The sequence below is a fragment of the Mesoplodon densirostris genome, chromosome 15 (assembly GCF_025265405.1).
Source record: "Mesoplodon densirostris isolate mMesDen1 chromosome 15, mMesDen1 primary haplotype, whole genome shotgun sequence".
Taxonomy (NCBI): domain Eukaryota; kingdom Metazoa; phylum Chordata; class Mammalia; order Artiodactyla; family Ziphiidae; genus Mesoplodon; species Mesoplodon densirostris.
Window position 1 is genome coordinate 42825989 of NC_082675.1, and position 18489 is coordinate 42844477.

An 18489-nucleotide genomic window follows, 5' to 3' on the forward strand; every position below is an offset into this window, starting at 1 on the left:
AAGGCATTCCAAAAGCTCTAGATTTATGGGACACATGTGACAATCTGTTGTGAAAGTAAGGTCCAATCTTGTCCAAGTAGAAAGCCATGGAGATGGGCTATATTAGAACATATAGCTTTGTGTCACTTAGCATGAAAGCTGAAAAGTTATGAACCATCAGGTACAGAAGAAATGATCCTGCCTAGAAAAAACTTCAGAGGGAATGGACTGTAAGTAACTATGAACTTGGAATGATTGTAAAACGTAATTTCTAAAATTTACCCCCAGAGATTCTGATTTAGCAGGTATGGGGGTGGAGCAGACAAATCTTGTTTTAACAACTACCCCAGATGATTCTGATCCCGGTAGTCTTAGGATCACACATTGAGACAGAGGTGTAATGGAAAAAAAGTAACCAATTATCCTCTTTTACCATAAAAGCAGCCAGATTATAGTTCATGAAAAATGGTTAAACTGGATTAGAACTGCATCCCATAAGGGCACCTAGGATGTTAGCTATAAAATGAATCCCAAGGAGTAAATGTTACAAATACGTCAAAACCCAGTGAATGATACACTTAAGATTGGTGCACTTCATTGCATGTAAATATTACCTAAAGAAAAAACTATTAAAAGAAAAAATAAAAATTTTTAAACGTTGAGCTCTAATGATACGCAGACTAAAATATTCATGAGTAAAGTGTACTAATATCTGCAAGTTACTCTGAAATGCATTTTGAAAAAGAAGATGCTATTAATGGATGAGTAGATGGATGGACAGACAGACAGTTAAAAAATAATTCAACTAGAAAACGGGCAAAAGACATGAAGAGACATTTCACTGAAGAGGATATAGAGATGGCAAATAAGCACATGAAAAGATGTGCAGTATCAGTAGCCATTGGGGAGATGCAAATTAGGACCACAATGAGATGTAGTCTACTACACATTTTTAGAACAGCTAAGATAAAAAAGAAAAAAACTGACAATACCAAATGCTGGCAAGGACTTGGAAAAAGCAGATCTCTCACACATTGCTGATGGGATGGTAAAATGATAATTACTTTGGTGATCATTTCGGCAGTTTCTAAAAAAACTGAATATATAACTTATCATATGACCCAGCAATAGCACTCCTGGTTATTTATCCCAGAGAAGTGAAAACTAATGTCCAAACAAAAACATTATCATGTACACGACTGTTCAGAGCATCTTTATTTGTAAAAGCCAAAAACTAGCCCTCAATAGATGAATGGTTAAACAAACTGTGGTACAGCCATAACATGGAATACTACTCAGCAACAAAAAGGAATTAACAACTGATACATGCAACAGGTTGAATAAATATTAATCACGCTGAGTAAAAAAAGCCAATCTCAAAAGGCTGCACACTGCGTGATACCATTTATGTAGCATTCTGAAAATGACAAAATAATAGAAATGGAGAGAAGAGCAACAGTGGTTGCCAGGGCTTAAAGATGATTGCAAGGAGGATACACAGGATCTCTCTATATTACCTCTGCAACTTCCTGTAAACCTATAATTATTTCAAAATAAAAAATATTTTAAAATGAGTCATAATGAAACTAAGTTTATAATCTGTTGAACAGAAATTCATCTGGATTCTGTCTCCTAAAACTGAAAGGTTTTAGTATAACTGACAATCATCCATTTTCTCTGACAGTACCTGACAGGTTCCTTCTTCAGTTCATTCATGGAATGACAACCAATGGATGACAATACAACAGACAAGGATGCTAGTTTTCTAATTTGTTACAGCAGCAGGAAATCTACCTTATCTATCAGTTAACAAATAGGATAAAATAATGAACAAAACATGACACAGTTCCTGAATTCATAGAACTTAAAGCGTCTAGGGAAAAATAATTAAACAGATATTTACAAATAATTATGTAATTACAGGTACTCAAACTGTTGCTACAAAGAGCCTAAGTACAGGTTACTTACTATCCATAAGTGGACTGTACCCTGTCTGTGGAGTAATTTAAAACTTACAGTGCAAGATTATATAGGTGATTTTATTTTATGCTCTATGCTTTTCCTTCTTTTCCAAATTTTTCATATTAAATATTTTACAACCAGAAAAATGTCATCAGTGGGGGAAAGATTACAATCTTGAAAAACCCATCCAATATAGGAATAATGATCAAATGTTTAAGCAAAGCATCTAGTCTGAACTACAATGTAATGGTTGTGTATACCTAAACTGTAACAAGAAGAAACTTGCAATATTACCAATGTTGATTTACCAATTTTTAGAGTGAAGAAAGATGAGTGTATGCACAGTTATCACTCATTCAAATCCACTATGGAGGTACACATGATATTTCTATGGAAAAAAATACTTGAAATAATTCTTTCATTTGTAGATATTCTATGTTGTACTTGAAATTCAGTATAATTTCACAGTGCTTTTTTATACTGAAGATTTACTAAATTTATTAAACTGAGGATTCCTAAAGCTCCTGAACCTGGTTGGCGGGAGCTTTGAATCATGCCCAGAGGGACCAGAGACTGGAGACTGAGACAGACACCGTGAGCAATCAATCAATCAATCAATCAATCAATCAAATCTACATAATAGAGTCCCAGTATAAACTCTGAACATTGATGGAGGTTCGGGTGAATTCCCCTGGTTAGCAATACTCTGTGTGTACTGTCACACACTGGACCAGGAGAGCAAAGCATCCTGACTGCATGAGGAAAGAAACTCTGCATTCATACGTCTTCTGGATTCTTCCCTTGGCTGATGTTAATCTGTATCCTTTCACTGTAATAAATCATAACTCTAAGTATAACAACTTTTAGTGAGTTCTGTGAGTCTTTCCAGCAAATCACTGAACTTGAGAGTAGTTTTGGGAACCCCAGACTTGTAACTGGTGTCAGATATGAAGCCAATCTCGGGGACTGTTCCCTGTAACTCTGCAGTTGGCTAGACTCAGAGGTGACAGAAGTCTTGGGGACTTTGACTTCAAACTCCTCCCAGCAGCTCAAATACATTGCTCCTGCAATTGTCCCTTTCCTCACTCTCTTGCAGCAGCAACTCCCCTATCTCCAATGGATCATTCCTATCAGTATACAAACATGATTTAGTATCTTCCCATCTTTAGTTCAAAAAGATGCTAGCTCCAAATTGTCATGATGTAACTGATGATTCGGAGCTAGTGTCTTTTCTATAGCTTGACAAATTGGCATATTCCTTTTTAAGTATAGACCAACTTCCAGGGCTTCCCTGGTGGTGCAGTGGTTAAGAATCCGCTTGCCAATGCAGAGGACAAGGGTTCGATCCCTGGTCCAGGAAGATCCCACATGCTGCAGAACATCTAAGCCCATGCACCACAACTACTGAGCCTGCGCTCTAGAGCCCGTGAGCCACAACTACTGAAGGCCACGTGCCTAGAGCCTGTGCTCCGTAACCAGAGAAGCCACCGCAATGAGAAGCCTGTACACCACAATGAAGAGTAGCCCCTGCCCGCTGCAACTAGAGAAAGCCCGCATGCAGCAGTGAAGACCCAATGCAGCCAAAAATAAATAAATTTTAAAAAAGAGTACAGATCAACCTCCAACGTTTTATCCTTTGCGCTTTCAATGTTATGAAATGTCTCCAAGACTTTCCTTAATACAAAATATTTTGCTAGTCTCGCTTTCTCTGGGACATCTTCGTTCTTTCATCACAGCCAGTTTCCTCATTTACATCAGCAAGTTCACCTTCACTGAGGACCTGCAATGCAGATCTAGAGTCTCTCAAATGGCAGCAGTGTCAATATTCCCAAGGTCAGCAATTCCTTCTGTAATTCTACTTACAAAGGACTTGGATTTATTTCCCGCAGTATTACTTTTCATTTCTTTGTTAGACTTTTATCTTTGTTGGCCAAGGCCCTCTTTGAATTATCTATTTTTATAAAATAACATGTATCTCTGGGAGCCAAGGAAGCAACACAACTCCATGCTTTGCTGTTATGTGCATAACTGATGGATGCACAGTGATCAATCACTGACGGAATCTGAAAGTGACATGAATGGTCATCGATCATGACACTCATAAATACAGTGATTTGTGGACTGAGGAGATAGCAGCCAAGTTTGTGCTTTATGCAACTACTCACAGTTAATACAGCATGGTAAGTGAACTCTGAACCATGTTGTTCGGCAACAGGTGTTATTTACTACATTGTGGTCACAGAAGTTCATGCATATCAGAACTTTGCAACAGCAGGCCTGCCTGTATTTCCAAAGGATGTGTTTCCTCATGCACGGAATGAGGATAATAACAGTAGCTTCTAACCCAAAGATGTGTACAGCTCTGATCAGATAATAAACCACTGTATAATAAGAGTAAATATAACAGTCTTGGCTATGGTAATACATACTTTTTGCCCTTCATATTTACAATAATAAAGGTACTGAAAGAAAAATTTCCCACTACTCTAATGCCAAGCCTCTAGATCAGATCATTATCACTTGCAACTTATTAGCTAAATGAATCAAAACTTTAATACTATTCAAACAAAATTAAAGCCAGAAATAAATTAGATCTTATGGTTAAAAAAGACAATAGCCAATAAGCTGATCTCGAGTTTTTATTACAAAAAAAGAAACAAAACCTTGTTTATTCTAACTGATTTTATGTAAACTATACAATTACCGAATTAGGATTTTTAAATGCTATCATCTCACTTAATCTCACTTAAAGAAATTGGGTGAGTGAGTCAAAGATCCCACACATGGTAATCTATGGGGCCAAGACTTGGATCCAAGTCTGAAGAATTATATACCATACCCTGAACTTGTGAAATACATGCTTTAACACAAATATAACAATTTGTGAAAATCCTTATATTTGAATATGGAATCAGTAAGTAAAATGGTGTTAAATGTGGAAAGTGATAATCACTAATGCCTGGGAATGAAAACTGCTGATTCTATCAAATGCTATCTGTTGGTCCAGAAAGCCTTACTATTCCTACTTGACTTTTAAAGAAACATCTTTAAGGCACTAACTCTGTCTTTCCGGGTTATCATATAACCTCTGGTTTCAATTCCTATTCACTGAAGAGACAGATTTTTATGCCTACCCTCAGGTTTTGTTCTAGGCACCAGAACAAAACAGTGTGAACAAAAGAAGCAAACTTCTCCCTTTCTGAAGCTTTTTCAATTCCAGTGGAGCTTACGCTCTCTCTACATGAGTGAGTAGATCCAGTTCGTAAGGAGACAGTGATTCACTCTGAACACAGGTCTTACTCCTAAAGTTCAAAGTGATCGTCACTGAACTTTATCTGGATAACAGTGAAAATAACATGGAAAGTTTGTTGGATTGCCTATTTACAACATTTTCCTAGCAATTTAAGAAAGAAATTAACATTAAAAACTTGCTAAACCTTTCACCTAAAAGCAGTAGTCCTCATAAGAGAACTTAGAGGGAAATATTCTGTTAAAATAATAAACCTAAATGCTGAATTAAAAAATATTTCAGTTTTCTCAATTCATAGATATGTATAAAACCACAACTAAAAAAAAAAAACTACAACTAAAAGTAGGCACTAATTACAATGCCACTGTCATATAAACTCATTTTTCTTTTAAAACTAAAAATATAGTAACTGCTGAAATTTTTATAATGACCATGAACATACTAATATATAATCAGTAAATTTAATAGGGCCAACTTTTTGAGCAGCTTTTTGAAATGACATGTTTTGTGTGGCAGGTCTACATGTTTTTGTTATATTAGCCTTTGCATTAATACGTTTTTTTTTTCCACATAGGGAATACAGTCAAAAACATTTAACAATTTTGTTCAATGACAGTTGGTAACTAGACTTAATGTGGTGATCATTTCATAATGTGTGAAAATATCAAATCATGTTGTACACCTGAAACTAATATTGTATGTTAATTATAACTCAATAAAAGAAAAATAGGGCTTCCCTGGTGGCGCCGTAGTTGGGAGTCCGCCTGGCGATGCAGGGGACACGGGTTCGTGCCCCGGTCCGGGAAGATCCCACATGCCGCGGAGCAGCTGGGCCCGTGAGCCATGGCCGCTGAGGCTGTGAGTCCGGAGCCTGTGCTCCGCAACGGGAGAGGCCACAGCAGTGAGAGGCCCGTGTACCGCAAAAAAAAAAAAAAAAAAGAAAAATAATTTTAGTTAAAAAAAATAGAAAGAATAGTTGGTCCCTATGTTTTGAACAAAAAATTCCTATAAACACTTCAAGTCCTTTCTCCAAAAACAGTTAACTATTTTCTACATACACACCGCTGCATGCATTATTTTTTCTTCTTCAGATCTTATGATGTCATATCAAACCATGCTGCAGCAACATCCATTTTTGCGCACATCCTACCTTTCTTTCCTTAAACATAGTTTCTAAGAAGTGTACCATAACTACAGCGGTTGCTGTAAAGAATCACTATCAATTTTTCTGCTTTTTCCTGGTAACCAAACTGTACAGAGAAACATGTGAACCCCCTTCTGATCTAGCACTGACTGGATCTTGCTGTTGTTTTTAACCTTTAATTGATAGAATAAAAAAATTAAAAAAAATACTCCACCATTGGCACTGAACAACTTTTGCGGGGAAAAATGGAGCAAGTGCCAGTTTTGTGAAGCTGCATTCATTGACAATTTGCTCTATTATCTCCCTTTGTTTCCGGTGTATTTTATCTAAATTACAGAAAATATCTTTATTAATATTTAAAAATTACAATATATTATTTTATCAAAAATCATGATCAACAGATTAACACTAACTTCCTTTTTCTGGGTGTACTTTGGTGATGTGTTTTTCATAAGCAAAATCTAGAAAATTTTATTGCAAATACATTTAATTCTATCTTAGACTCTTAACCTCACCGCATTTAATAACTGAAATAGCTTTAGGCTGGCAACATGCCAAATGTTTTCCCAGGCAATTAGCAGAACAGAGCGCCACTTACTGGTTTTTAGTTATTATTCACAAGAATACTTAAAAGAGAAACATGATAACAATTTCATTCTCTGAGGCTGGTAATAAACTTTAATAGACTTCACACCACTCTAAGAATATAAGAATACAGCAGCACCTCCACTGAACATTCTAATAACAAATTATGTTAAAATTACCTTTAATGCTGAAACACAGCATCAGAAAACATTAAATCAAGGGAAATTCATAGAAATTAATATATTCTTCACAAGTAAAATGAACCATAGAACAGATGTTCTTTAAGGAGTGTACTTACAAAGATAAAATTGTATTTTCTCAGTTTTCTAGCTCTAACCAAATGTTTGGTTATTCATTGATTAGCTTAAAAATCCAAAAATATAAAATCTCAAACTGTCCAAAAGACATAAAAACAAATAAGCTTAAAAAGCTAAATTGAGCATTTTAATTTCTAAATGTAAAAGGAAAAAATTATTTTAAGCTGGTTTCGAACTTGATGTTCCTTTCCTATGGGTATGATTATTCCTCACTTCAAACTTGTAATTTTGAAAATCAGCTAACATTTTGAAAAAATTGTTTGATTTTCGAAGGCTAATGGAGCATCCTAGTCAAGAATTTTATAAAGCTTACTTACCTTGGTTTGGTTGAATATTCATATTTGGTCTGGGGCCATAGTTTCCCATCGGCTGCCCTTGACTCATGGTCATCTGGTTCTGTACCGGCATGCTCTGGGACGATGGCACGGAATGGCTGTAACCTCCCATGGACCCGTGGCTACTTGAAGGCATATTCATGGAACTGTTTGTCATATTGAGTTGATTGGGTCCAGGTCCCTGCATAGGCATATGGTTAGGCCCTTTGAAGAAAAGTGATCAGAACCAAAATATGAAAGTTAAACAGATGATCTATACAAAAGTACCTTAAAAAGCGTATTTATTTCTTTGCATTAATGTAACAAGAACACAAACAATAACTTGAGTATTTAATCAATAGCAAACAAAGTAAATGCTTTACATGAATGATAGCAAATAATGTGAGGTAGACATTATTATCATTTTACAGATTAAGAAACTGTTGCTTTTGAAAAGCCAGGAACATCCTGGAAAAAAAAAAAAGAGTAATGAAGGAGGACTTGCTTTATAAGAGACAAAAACATATAAAGCTGAATTAAAAGTATGTAGTATTAACACATAAATGAACCGATTAACAGATCAATAAACCTAGAGCACAGTCTGAAAGTGACCGAAATGCATAATTTGGTAAATGACAATGGCGCTGACATTAAGTATCAGTGAGCAAAAGAAAAGATAATTCAATAAATGATGTTTAACAACTGAGTAGATATCTGGAAAAATACAGGTTGGGTCCCTACCACATTTCTTCTACCAAAACTAAGTCCAGATGGATAAAAAAAATTAAACATTAAAAAAGAAGAAAAAGCAAAGAAGTTGTAACAGAGTATTTCAAAACAGAGAATTTTATAAATAATCTTGGACTATAGGGGCCTTTTTAAGTGTGCCAAAAAACCCAGAACCATAAAAGATTTATAAAGTAGAGTACATAAAAATAAAACATTTGCGCATGACCAACAAAACAAAATTAAGTAATAAAAAGATAAACTGGGAAAAAATTATTTACAAGAAATATCACAGACCAAACTACTTACTTAACATATAAAGCAAGTAAAAGACCACCAGCAGTAAAAGGGCCAAGTATATGAATGATCACTTCACACGAAAACTACAAAAGGGGTCATAAAACATGAGAAAATTACTTGCTTTATTTACTATAATAAAAAGGCAAATTAAAACTATGAGATCCATTTTTCACCTTCTAGATTTGCAAAGATCAAAAGTTTTGTTCCAACTATATTATGAAGAAAGAAGCACTTTCATACTTTGTTGAGAGAATATAAATGTATAAATAAGTCTACTATAAATTGGTCTACTATTTTTATGTAGACCAATATGGTAATAACTACCATATTTTTTTTTTTTATAACTACCATATTTTAAAATGCATATACCTTTAGGGCTTCCCTGGTGGCGCAGTGCAGGGGAAGTGGTGCTAATGCAGGGGACACGGGTTCGAGCCCTGGTCCGGGAAGATCCCACATGCCGCGGAGCAACTAAGCCCTGCACCACAACTACTGAGCCTGTGTGCCACAACTACTGAGCCCACGTATCACAATTACTGAAGCCTGCGCGCCTAAAGCCCGTGCTCCGCAACAAGAGAAGCCACCGCAATGAGAAGCCCACGCACCGAAACGAAGAGTAGCCCCCCAAAACTAAATAAAGCCCACATGCAGCAACAAGGACCCAACGCAGCCATGAATGAATGAATGAATGAATAAAAATAAAATGCATATACCTTTAACCTAGCAATTTCAGTTCTAGGAACTTATTCTATAAATATACAAGTTTTTGTGTGTGTACGTATATGGATGCAAAATTTTAAGTTTATCTGTTTACTTATTTATTTATATTTTACAGGCATAGTCACAAGAGTATAATTTTTAACACCAAAAGACTAGAAATAACCTATATTTCTATCAGAAGGGAACTGTCCAAGTAAATTAGAGGCATCCGTAAAAAAGAATGTAATGCAGTCATCAAAAGGAATGAGGCAGCTCTTTATATACCGAGTGGTCTCCAAAATATATGTTTATATACTCATGGTCTCCAAGAGAAACCTTTAAGAGGTAAAAAAAAATGATATATAGTAATATCTACTGTATGCTACCATTTGTGTTTTTAAAAAAAGAATAAGAAGAAAGAAAATAGAATGTATACGTGCATATGTGTTTCAAGGATAACTGGGTACCAATGCCTGTCTGGAACAAAGAGTCTGGGAAGGTAGGGGCTGTATGCCTTTTTTGTACCTTTTTTATTTTGGTGCCATAGGTATGTATTATCTAATTTTTTTTAATCAATTAAATTTTTTTAAAAAGGAACCTAAGACTAAGAGGATATATGAACAAATCAAACAGCATATAAGAAGCACTACAACTTACATTATAAAATAAAATATTAAAAACAAACTAAAATTGGAAATTAAAAGCCTAGTTACAAATTTGTGTGCATAAAAAGGTTGGCTAAACACTATACAAAACTTATTAAATAAAGACAATATAAGTAACTGGACTTCCAATTTCTCCTATACACCTAAACTGTAAACTCTCTAACTATAAATTGTTTTAGAAGCTCTAAGGTATTCTGGACAATCTAGGTCATAAGTGCTTGAAAATCCCTGGCTCATAAAGAGTATATCTTACTCCAGACAGCCTTACACAAAAACAAAAATGTCATATTAACAATAATTATATTGCTGCTGCTTGCTTCCTCAGCCTTAGGCTTGAATGTTATCTGGAGAAGTTGAGTCAAAATCCTAATTAAAGGTACCACCGGGCTTCCTTGGTGGCGCAGTGGTTGGGAGTCTGCCTGCCGATGCAGGGGACATGGGTTCGTGCCCCAGTCTGGGAAGATCCCACATGCCACGGAGCGGCTGGGCCCGTGAGCCATGGCCGCTGAGCCTGCGTGTCCGGAGCCTGTGCTCCGCAATGGGAGAGGCCACAACAGTGAGAGGTCCGTGTACCACAAAAAAAAAAAAAAAGGTACCACCATAAAAAGTCACAAAACTCCTCTAACGTGCTAACCTGCATTAGCACTACCCCACCAGTTTTTAAAACAACGTGTCCTAATGAGCTAGATGTGGATTAAGCAAGAAGCGTGCTTCTGACCACAACCAGACAAGTAGTTACCTCTTTATTCCTACCTCCACATGGTGGAGGGCTACTGGGCCATGACCGTGGAAGCCTTGGCAGGAAAGAGAAGGTTGCCACCAAGACACCACAGCCCTCCTACATGACCCATCACACATCAATCTCCTATAAGCCAGGCTATCTGGCCTCTTTTGCTCTGTGCTCTTTTGCTTCATTTTTTACACCCATAGTCCCTGGACACCAATGCTACCAACGAACATAATCAGTTAAGACAACACTATCCTAAGGATGCTAATATTATTAATTTAAAAAATAAATTGCTCTGTTATTTTAATTTACTCTCTTTATTGCTATTTGTTTAATACTTTCTTTTCGTTAATGAAAACAACCTTTGTCTTTAGAAAGTAAAAGTATGCCCCACCAAGAATTATAGGTATGGGTGTGACTGATGTTATAAAAACAAAATAGTTTAAAGATACTGATACTTTTCAGATTAAAAATTCAAACCAGCAAAAGTTAACTAAATAAGCATCCAATGGTCTGAAAGATATTTTAAGCGGCTCTAAACTTAAAATGGATAAATAGTAAATGGTTCATTATATAAGAAACCTGACACTTCTCAGCTTTTAATTTTGCTTCAATATCAATTTCCATATTTCTATTATACTATAAACATATGTATTCATAAAAATGCATACTCAGTTTCAAAAGACCAATGAGGAAATACTAAATACATGAGCACTTTAGAGCCCGTTTTGTTTTTTCTCCCCATGTGTCTTTTCCAGCAATACTGTTTCTGAGACCAATAAATTTTTAAGTAAATACAAAACTCAGAGAAATGTTACACATTTTTATAAACAGATCTTAATTCTTAAGCCATGGCACAATGCCTTTTTTCCCCCAAAAGCTTCTAAAGCCAGCTGTATTGCATAGTTTCAGACAGACTAAATTTAGCCAGTTCTGTTCATCAGAGGAATGCTGTGTGTCAGCTACATCAAAGCCCAAGGGCAGCCTGATAAACACTGAATACAGGTCACGTAGCTCTGTAGCTAACAAACTCTAAGAGAGCTTGGACTCGGGGGCATTCAAAGCAGTTTTGTCATCAACAATCTAGTATCCCTTGAGCCCCCACGTCGTTTCAGTTGCTAAGCAACTCCGGTGTTAATGTCTTAGAGGAGAAAAACTTACCAGGCATCTGGCCGTTCATCTGGTTCTGCATGTGTGGTGCAGGAGGACCCCCAGCTACCATTCCATCTGAAGGCATGTTGTGTGAGCGTGGAGGTGGGGGAGGGCCGCTCTGATTCATCCCTCCAGGACCCATAGGCATATTCTGTGTGGGTGGCTGAAAGGAGACAGTTTAGTAAAATAAGAAAAACAGTCAGACTAATATACTAAAGATGCATATGGTATAACAGTTGCCTATACTATTCAGTTGAGTAGGGACAAAAACACAAATGCATTTCAAGTTATTCTAATGCATTTTAATCATGGACTTAACAACATCATATTTAATATGCTCCAAAGACTTCACAAGATTGTTAGCATGAATATATCATCCGACCACCTTAAACCAAAAGAACACCACGATTCAAGTATATTCTACTTTACAGTGAAAATTAAAAATTATAACATTCTATACAAAAAGAATTCTTATTTATTTATGTATAAGGATTTCTAATGTGCCCACTATTGTTGTTATTTAAATTATGTTTTAAAAATTAAGTCTCCTTTCATTATTAATATATTTGGATATATTTACTATTAATGATGAATTTTACCTGAAAAGATATAGTAACAAAAGACTAAGGACCAGAAGCTTCAAAATGTGATATATTTTATACTGTTTGAGGAGGGGGAGTGGTTTTGGAGGGGGAATGTTTTAAACCGCAAAGACTCAGCTCAGCCCAACATTTCTGTGCCGACTACTCCTATGGATTGGAAACATTACTGATGGCCTCCAAGGGTACAGAGACAGCTGCCTCAAAAGGATGCCTTTGGCAAATTTCCTAATGAAAGTGTGAAAAAAATCACTAACCTTGAGAGTTCACAAAAGGGCGAAAGGAAAAACACAGATACAAGGTGCTCTATAACACCTGGCTCCCTTCTTGGGAATATTTGGGTAGAGAAAGCACATAGTTAGTTTCTTTCCAAACCCCAGTTTTTTAATCCTACAAGAGGATAGGGAAGTATTGTTCTTTACAACTCATTTCTGCCTTTTTTCTCTGCTTGTCTACGTTTTAAACATAATGTCCATTCCTAGAACTTCAGTCATTCTCTTCCTCCCGTATGTTTATTGTGTCTGTACCACCCAGACTTTGCGAACACAATCCTCCCTGGCATACTTACCAGACATACATTGTTCTTTAGACATCACAGTAAACACTCACATCTCCAACCACCTAATAACCACTAACATTTACAAAATTAACCAAGTACTACTCTAATAGCACTCGTTCCAAATTCATAATCTTAATTTCTTCACTACTCAATCAATCCAATAATTGCTCATTAAATATTTTCTCTTCAATTCTTATCTTAAATTCTTCATCCAATTTGTATTCTTTAAACACTTTGTTCCGTTTTCAAAAAACTTACTAAATATCAACTTAGTGTCACATATCTCACTTTTAATCATCCTTTACCATCCTTCAATATGGCTGACTTGGCCCTCTTGCTTGAAAATAAAATTCCTTTCTCCTATATCCTTGTACAGATTTTCTCTGGAAAATTCATGCTCTCACTCTCAATAGGTATCAGTTTTTCATTTTCTTGTGATTCAATTCATGAAACATCAGTATGCGTGGTTCCCATCATAATAGACTAGGTTGTACCAAACCAACCCTCTTGCTAATAAAAGTTATAAAATCTAGACAAATGTAGAAACCATGTGAAGGCACTGAAGCGTAATGTACACAGAGAGGAACAAGAGGGGCTACAACTCTTGAAAGAAGGGAAAAATAGAAAATCAGCCCCATAATCAACTTGGCTTTTCCTTTACTTTGCTGTATAACAGGAAAATAGAGTCCAAGTAGAAAGTGGCAGTCCTACTAGACTGAGAGAAGACAGAATTTTTGGCTAACAGAGAGCTGGAAACTAAAGAACCAAGTTCCAGAGAGGAAGAAATACAAAAAGGAGTAAATTCAAGAAAACTAGCAGAAAACAGCAGTTAGGAAGCAAAAGAGCTGAGAAGAGATTTCAGCTTCTGCCCAGTTCGAGGGAGACAAAGATTGGAGTGTAGGCCCCACCAAATCAGAAGTGCCTTCAAAAACAATTCAGTCTCTCTGTTGAGACTTCAAAAAAGCCTCTCCTTGGACTAAGGTCAAAATTGAAACAGATCAGCCCTAACAAGTCAATAAGCCCTCAGTTAAAAGTTACAAGGCATTCTAAAAAAAAATAAGAATAAATGGCCAACACCCATTAGGATGGCCATAATAATTAAAAAAAAAAAAACTACAGAAAGTAACGTGTTGGCAAGAATGCAGAGAAAAAACACTCGTACATGCTGATGGGATCGTAAAAGGGTGCAACTATTGTGGAGTACACTTTAGCAGTTTCTCAAAGAGTTAAAACATAGAGTTATCATATGACCTAGCAATTCCACTCCTGGTATAGACCCAAGAGAACTGAAGACGTACATTCACACTAAACTTACACGTGAATGTTCACAGCAGCACTATTCATAATAGCCAGACAGTAGGAAAAAACCTAAATGTCCTTCAGCTGATGAACTGAAAAACAAAATGTGGTAAAAATCCACACAATGGAATATTATTCAGCCACAAAATGGAATGAAGTAGTGATACACACTACAACATGGATAAATCTTGAAAACACTATGCTAAGTGAAGAAGTCAGACTCAAATGGCCATACATTGTATGATTCCATTTATATGAACTGTCCAGAATAGGCAAAGCCGGAGAGACAGAAAACAGACTGATCAGTCTTTGCCAGGGGATGGGCAGAGGGGAGAATTGGGATTGACTGTCAATGGTCATGAGTTTTCTTCTTTGGGGTGATGGTGTCCTAGAATTAGATAATGGTGATGGCTGCATAGCACTATGAATATACTAACACCCACTGAATTGTATACAGGGATTTCTCATTTTATTGTGCTCCACAGATACCATGTTTTTCTACAAATCAGAGGTCTGTGGCAACCCTGTGTGGAACAAGTGGACTGGCACCATTTTTCCAACAGCATCTGCTCATTTCGTATCTTTATGTCACATTTTGGTAATTTTCACCACACTTCAAACTTTTTCATGATTATTATATATTTTATGGTGGTCTGTGAGCAGTGCCTTTTAATGTTACTATTGCAAAAAGATTATCACTCACTGAAGGTTCAGATTATGGTTAGCATTTTTTAGCAATAAAATATTTTTTAATTAAGGTATGTAAATTGATTTTTAGACACAGTGCTACTGCATACTTCACAGACTACAGTACAGTCTAAACATAACCTTTTTTTTTTTTTTTTTTTTTTTTGTGGTACGCGGGCCTCTCACTGTTGTGGCCTCTCCTGTTGCGGAGCACAGGCTCCGGACATGCAGGCTCAGCGGCCACGGCTCACGGGCCCAGATGCTCCACGGCATGTGGGATCTTCCCGGACCAGGGTATGAGCCCATGTCCCCTGCATCGGCAGGCAGACTCTCAACCACTGCGCCACCAGGGAAGCCCCAAACGTAACCTTTATATGCTCTGGGAAACGGAAAAATTTCTGTGACTAGCTTTATTGCAATATTCACTGTACTGTGGTGGTCTGGAACTGAATCCACAATATCTCTGAGGGGTGCCTGTACTTTAAAAGGTTAAAATGATGAACCTCATGTTATGCGAATTTCATCTCCATTAAAAAAAAAAAGAGTAGATGGACAACAAATAGAAATAATAGAAAACAGGAGAAGACACATAGGTCATTCACATTTTAGAGTTATCTGAGAGACTTTAAAAATGACTGATTAATATATTCAAGGCAAAAAACAAACAGGACAAATGGAGAATTTCAGCAAAGCCTAGAATTCTTAAGTCAAAGGGAGCAACAAATGTATAGAAAATACGACACGTCAAAAAGATACAAAGGAGAGAAAATATGAACAGAAAGTGTAAAGAAAGACATGTACGTCATGGTGAAAAGGCCTAAAACACATCTAACTGGAGTTACAAAAGTAGAAGAGACGGAATTCCCTGGAGGTCCAGAGGTTAGGACTCCATGCTCTCACTGCCAAGGACATGGGCTTGATACCTGGTCGGGGAACTAAAATCCCACAAGCCATGCAGTGCAGCCAAAAAAAGAGAAAAAATGTAGAAAAGAGAAAATAACACATAAGCAATAAGAATACTGTTCAAGAATTTTCCAAAGCTAACAAAAGACATGAGTCTCTAGCAAACGTATGAAGCGCTACAAACCTCAGCAGGGTATGAAGATAACCATGGCTAGATACTTCAAAGTCCTAAAAACCAAAGTCAAAGTGAAAATCTTAAAAGTAGCCAGGGAAAATAAAACACATTACCTTCAGGTGAATGGCAATTAGACTAAAAACCTATTTTTTATCAGAAATAATGGAAATAGAATATTTTAAAAATGACATCTTTAAAGTGCTAAGACAGCAAAAGAAAATAATCAACAACCAACCTAGAATTCTATACTAAGAGAAAATAACCTCCAAACACAAAAATGAAACAATAATAGTTTCAGATGAACAAAAGCTAAGATAACCTGTAACAAATGAAGAGAATTCATACAGCTAAATGAAAATGACACAGAACTAGAGGGATTAATAGGAATGGAAAGGTAAATATGTAGATAAATAAAAATATTAACATTTAAAATAATAGTGGGACTTTCCTGGTGGCACAGTGGTTAAGAATCCGCCTGCCAGTGCAGGGGACATGGGTTTGAGCCCTGGTCCAGGAAGATCCCACATGCCACGGAGCAACTAAGCCCGTGCGCCACAACTACTGAGCCTGTGCTCTAGAGTCCGTGAGCCACAACTACTGAGCCCGCATGCCACAACTACTGAAGCCCATGCGCCGAGGGCCTGTGCTCCGCAACAAGAGAAGCATGCGCACGGCAACAAAGAGTAGCCCCCGCTCGCCACAACTACAGAAAGCCCACGTGCAGCAACAAAGACCCAACGTGGCCAAAAATAAATAAATTAATTAATTAATTTAATTAAATAATAGTAACAATGAATAGTATAGTTTAAACATATGTAGAAGTATAAAATATGACAAGACTAACATAAAGGACAGCAGGATACATGAAGTTATATTGTTGCAAGTTTCCTGTATTTCTCAGCAACTGTTAAAAGTACAAATTTAGAGCAGAATCTAATAAACCAAAGATGCATATTGTAATCTGTTAGGCAACTACTTAAAAATGCATATGCACATATAAAAAATGTATAACTAACAAACTAGAAGAGAGGAACAAATAATGCTTGACTAATTCAAAGAAGGACCAGAAAGAGACAAATAGGAAACTAGTATCAGGGTGATAGACGGAAAGCCTACTATATCATGTTCAAAGGTAAATGTATATAGACCCCTCATTTCAATAAAATAATAAAATTATTTTTTAAAACGCTCAACTATATTCTGTTCACAAGAGATCCACTTTAAACTTAAGAACACATATGTGTTAAAAGAAAAAGAATACTATGTAAACTCTAATCAAAAGTATGGTGATGTAACCATACATTAGATAGTTGACTTAAATCAAGAAATATTACTGGGGGAATTCCCTGGCAGTCCAGTTAGGACTCTGTGCTTCCACTGCAGGGGGCACGGGTTCAATCCCTGGTCTCTGGTTGGGGAACTAAGATCCCACAAGCCATGTGGTGTGACCAAATAAACAAATAAATAAAATAAAAAGAAATACTACTAGAAATACTAAAGGGATAGTTTATTATAATAAAAGGATCAATTCAACAGAAATGTAACAATCATAAATTTGTATACATCTCATAATTGCAGTTTCAAAATCTATAACGTAAAAGGAAAAACGGAATAATCCATAATAATGGTTGGAGATTTTAATATACTTCTTCTGGTAACTGACAGAACAAGGAGACCAAAAAAACAACAAACAAATGAAAAAAAAAACCCTGAGAATATGAAAGATTTGACAACATTATTAACAACTCAATGTAATTAACATGCATAGACTACTATATGCAACAATTGCATAATACACATTCTTCTCAAATACTCAAGGAATATAGACCAAACTAGGTCATATACAGGGCCACAGGGCAAGTCAACAAATTCCACTCAAATGATTGAAATCTTATGCTGTATGTTTTGAGCACAGTGAAATTAAACTAGAAATCAATAACAGAAAACCAATAACCTGTTAGTTAATGAAGAAACAACAATGGAAATTAGAAAATACGTTTAACTGAATGGTAATGAAAATGCAACATCAAAATTTGTGAGACGCAGCTACAGCTATGCTAAAAGGAAAATTATAGCTTTAAAATGCATATTTAAAATTCATTTTTAAGAAAAGTTGAGGGCTTCCCTGGTGGCGCAGTGGTTGAGAGTCTGCCTGCTGATGCAGAGAACGCGGGTTCGTGCCCCGGTCCAGGGGGATCCCACATGCCGCGGAGCGGCTGGGCCCGCGCGTCCAGAGCCTGTGCTCCGCAACGGGAGAGGCCACAACAGTGAGAGGCCCACGTACCACAAAAGAAAAAAAAAAAAAAAAGTTGAAAAATTAATGATATAAGCTTCTACCTGCAGTAGCTAGGAAAAGACATCAGTCAAACCCAAAGTAGTATAATGAAGGAAATAAAATAGACAAGTACTCAATGAACCATATACAATCTTCCAGAGAACACAAAAAT

General features: G+C 36.4%; 1 protein-coding gene across 3 annotated transcripts in view; it reads right to left on the reverse strand.

The window, feature by feature from the left end:
• The window catches only part of SS18 (SS18 subunit of BAF chromatin remodeling complex), a 76238-nt gene that overhangs the window by 25954 nt on the left and 31795 nt on the right, over nucleotides 1–18489 (reverse strand). For all 3 annotated transcript variants that reach the window (XM_060118131.1, XM_060118132.1, XM_060118130.1), the window contains exons 4-5: nucleotides 11830–11983; nucleotides 7555–7776 (exon numbers count right to left, since the gene is read on the reverse strand). In XM_060118131.1, coding sequence (XP_059974114.1) covers nucleotides 7555–7776; nucleotides 11830–11983 — 376 coding nt within the window. The remainder of the gene's footprint in view (nucleotides 1–7554; nucleotides 7777–11829; nucleotides 11984–18489) is intronic.